This window comes from Lithobates pipiens, unplaced genomic scaffold (genome assembly GCF_037356315.1).
Source record: "Lithobates pipiens isolate NorthernLeopardFrog02 unplaced genomic scaffold, aLitPip1_a1.2 Scaffold_8, whole genome shotgun sequence".
Lineage (NCBI taxonomy): Eukaryota > Metazoa > Chordata > Amphibia > Anura > Ranidae > Lithobates > Lithobates pipiens.
The window spans coordinates 647,190,118-647,194,296 of record NW_027507903.1 but is presented as its reverse complement, the minus strand read 5'-3'; the positions used below and the strand labels follow the sequence as shown (position 1 = coordinate 647,194,296).

The following is a 4,179-nucleotide window of genomic DNA, read 5'->3' as shown; positions in this document are numbered from 1 at the left end:
TGCACATTGGCTGTTATAATTAGCACTTTAGATTTTGAACGTTCGCATACATTGTAATTAATAGGGTTCTAACGTTCGTGCAAACTTTTGGTCTGTTCGCAGGTTCTGGTGCGAACCGAACGGGGGGGGGGGGGGGGGGGGGGTGTTCGGCTCATCCCTAGGAGAGAAAATCAGTTCTGAACAAATGTTTGTTGACAGAGGTCCTAATTATCACCAGAGTGACCTATATTTTCCCGAGACCGGCACATTATGGAGGAGATTCTTCCAATATTGGTGTCCCTCCATATAACGAATCCTATGAATAAAGTACAAGTCACAGCCCAGCCTCGCCCTGTGTAGGAGGAAGTGACCCTCCCAACTGCATTCTTCTCCGGTGTCAGAGAACTTCATTTCATTTCCTCGTCTGCTGTCAGCGATGGCGTCTTCTGATCTAAGAGCTGAGTTGGAATGTTCCGTCTGTCTGAACATTTATACAGATCCTGTAAACCTGAGATGTGGACACAACTTCTGCCGGGTCTGTATTGGTCGTGTGATTGATACACAGGGGGGGTCTGGAGGATATTCCTGTCCTGAATGCAGAGAGAAGTTTCCGGATCGGCCTGCACTGCAGAGGAATATAACACTACGCAACATAGTGGGGAATTTCCTGTCTGCTCAGCCACATCAGGAGGAGTCCGGGGTCTTCTGTACTCACTGTGTGGACTCTCCTGTACCTGCTGTTAGATCCTGTCTGCACTGTGAGGTTTCTCTGTGTGATAAACACCTGAGAGTCCACAAAAAGTCCCCAGAACACGTCTTATGTGACCCCACCTTGTCCATGGAGAGCAGGAAATGCTCCATCCATAAGAAGATCCTGGAGTATTACTGCACTGAGGATAATTCCTGTGCCTGTATGTTGTGTGTGATTGGAGGACATAAAGGACATGAGATGGAGTCACTGGATGAGGCTTCTGAGAAGAAGAAGGAGACACTGAGGAATGTTCTGCAGAAACTTCTGACAAAGAGAGAGGAGACGGAGGAAAGAGTCCAGAGTCTGCAGGAACACCGGAGGAAAGTAGAAGAAGAAGCAGCTGGTGACACCGAGAGAGTCACTGCCCTGTTTAGAGATCTCAGGAGACGTCTGGAAGACCTGGAGAAGAGAGTCCTGAGGGACATCTCCGGGAGGGCAGAGCGGATCTCCATCTCCATCCGGGATCTGGAAATAAAGAAGGAGGAGCTGTCCAGGAAGTTGCGTCACATTGAGGAGCTGTGTAACGTGACGGATCCACTGACTGTCTTACAGGAATCAGACACAGGTGACTTGTGTGATACTGAGGATGGAGATAATGAGGACAGAGAGAGACATGAGGAGCTCCTCCATGATGGAGGGGGTCTGGATGTGGCTGGGATGTCACACACATTACACACATTATCTGATACAATAATAGAGATAAATGTATCCTCCTATATACAGGGAGCTCCAGACATATTACTGGATGTAAATACAGCTCATAATAATCTCCATATATCAGATGACAGGAAAACTGTATCCAGGACAGATAGAAAACAGAATCGCCCCAAAACACCAGAGAGATTTCAGGGTTGGTATCAGGTGTTGAGCAGTCGGAGTTTCTCCTCAGGGAGACATTACTGGGAAGTGGATGTCGGGGGATCAGATGGATGGATAGTCGGGATGTGTTACCCCAGTATAGACAGGAGAGGGGGGCAGTCAGTGATTGGATATAATAAGAAGTCCTGGTGTTTGTACAGGAATGGTGATCAGTATTTGGTGATGCATGACAGTAAATGGATCCTCTTACCCTCCAATATCTCCAGTAACAGAGTCAGGATATATCTGGATTATGGGGTCGGACGGATCTCCTTTTATGATCTGTGTGACCCGATCCGACACCTCCACACCTTCACCACCACCTTCACTGAGCCCCTCCATGCTGGGATGTGGGTAGGGGGAGGTTGTATAAAGATATGTGGGGGGAGGGGAAGGAGTCCTGGGCACTCGGTGGGTGTAATACAATGAGGTTGGCACTGGAGTGGAGGGATTTTGGCACATCACATTATTTGGATAAACAATTGTTTTGTCTTCACTAATGAACTTCCATTCATATGACTTCATACTTAATGGGATTTGCACTTATTTCTTGCTCTGAGATCTGATGTGATTGTTTTCCATTTTTATTCTTACTATGATGATTGTCATTTTTTATACTTACTTAGTTTCATAGTATTAGAGGGATAGAGCACCTATTACATGTTATTAGTCCCGCAGGGTTTTCTATGATAAATACATTTCTATGAGACTTCTCCATCCCTCCCTCTCAGATCACTGTGATTGGCTGGAATATCTCTAATTATAGCGAGGGGTGGGGATTCACCAGTAACAACACTTTGTGCTGCAATTTGTGTCCATACAAAATAAATGGGTGGAAATCGCACTGCAAAAATGTGGTGTGATTCCTGTGTGAATCGCATGGAGTTTGCCGCACTGCTCCTGTGTCACCCCAGGCTGAAATCACTATGACAAGCTCGGCTTCACACAGGAGCGGTGGGGGAACATTATGAGACTTGGACAGAAATCGCACCGCATTCCACTTCAAATTCTTTGCAGTGCGATTTGCGCCCATTCATTTTTCATAGATGCAAAACTCATCAGAAATGATCGGTTCTTGTTATCAGCGAGTACTTGGCCGAAAGTATTGGTACTCGCCGGCATTGGTGCATCCCTAGTGAGGGGGATGGGATCTATCTACCTATCTAACGTGGAGAGGGAATAGAGCCCCTGTCAGGTTTTTATTGCTGTCTCCCTCCCATTTAGAGAGAGCCCCCCTCTCCATTTGTCCTGGTGAATGTTATCACCCAAAGTGAAAGAAAATCCCAAATTCTAAGTTGCTACCAGAACTGGAATAGAGGGGAAATCCTCCAATGGGGACACTAGTTCTGGTGACAACCAGGGATTTCCTCACTTTGGAGGCATTTCCTGTCACTTCCTGTTTTGGTTATTGGAGAGGAAGTGAAGGGAAATCTCCCCAATGGAAAATAGATGGTAATAAATTACTAACAGAGGTTATAACCCTCCCTTACTCTCTCCAAAATGAACAAAAAGTTTTTGTCTTTAGTTCTACTTTTCCAAACAGGAAGTTCCCATATTTTATCAGCAATTTCCCTTCCCCCGATGTTCTGCCCCTCCTCCTCATGGTGGCGCTATGTCCAGCCATGATAAGGCACACAGGGTGGAGATGATCCATTAGTACAGAGAATGCAGTGTGGTCATTGTGATGGGATAGGATGTGGTCACCTCTATATCTAGGAGAGGTCACATGACCCCATGTGGGGGGGGACTGGGAAGGACAGAAGTGAGGTTTGGTAGATGGTGGGGGGTGATGAGCTCTGTCTGTACTGGGGGGACTCATGGAGATCAGGGGAGGGGGGAGGGGTGAATGGTTGAGGGAGGGGCAGATGAAGAGGAGCGGTATAACCCGGGGTGTGTGTGTACAGAGCAGCATAGAGCTCTCACCTTCCTCAGGATGTACAGGAGAGAAAAAGGAGACACATACTGCTAATATATCATCACACACTAACCTGTCTGCATCCTACACAATTGTATTCTAGGAATCTGTATGGAGGAAGTATGGTGGCCGCCACTGATAACTACTTCTAAAGAATACTAGTTCCCTGGCTGTCATTCTGATCCAATGGCTTCTGTACTTTCTATGTCAGTAACCCGGAACAAGTATTCAGACTCGGAGTTCTGACTTAACTCTGATTTCCTGATCGGCATGATTGTTCCAGGTCAGTGTCCCCAAATACCGAGTCCTCAGACAGCCAGGAGAATAGCATTTTCAGAAGACGTCCAGCAATGGCCCCTCCATATTCCCCTCAGTACAGGTGTAATGGAAGTCACAGCCGGGGAATTTCTTGTTGTGTTTATTTTCATTTTACCCGAATATAAAATGCTGAATGATAATCTATAATGACTTTTGGTTGTTTTATTCATTTTTGTGGAATATTTACAGATTTATAATCTGATCTTTTATGTCACTTTTCTTATTACTTGTATGAAATTTTCATATTAGAAATAAACATTTAATACAGATCTCTTCCATGACGTCGTGTTACAGAGAATTCTGGGCTTTCCAATAAGACAGCCCGGCACTAGCTGGTCACTTGTGGACTGTCTCCCTC

The 4,179-nt window shown here is 45.8% G+C and overlaps 1 protein-coding gene across 1 annotated transcript; it reads left to right on the top strand.

The window, feature by feature from the left end:
• The first annotated feature begins 287 nt into the window (after positions 1 to 287).
• Positions 288 to 3,392, top strand: LOC143961681 (E3 ubiquitin/ISG15 ligase TRIM25-like). Its single transcript, XM_077471000.1, has one exon. The coding sequence runs from the start codon at positions 416 to 418 to the stop codon at positions 2,015 to 2,017; it is 1,602 nt and encodes a 533-aa protein (XP_077327126.1). The 5' UTR covers positions 288 to 415; the 3' UTR covers positions 2,018 to 3,392.
• The last annotated feature ends 787 nt before the right edge of the window (positions 3,393 to 4,179 follow it).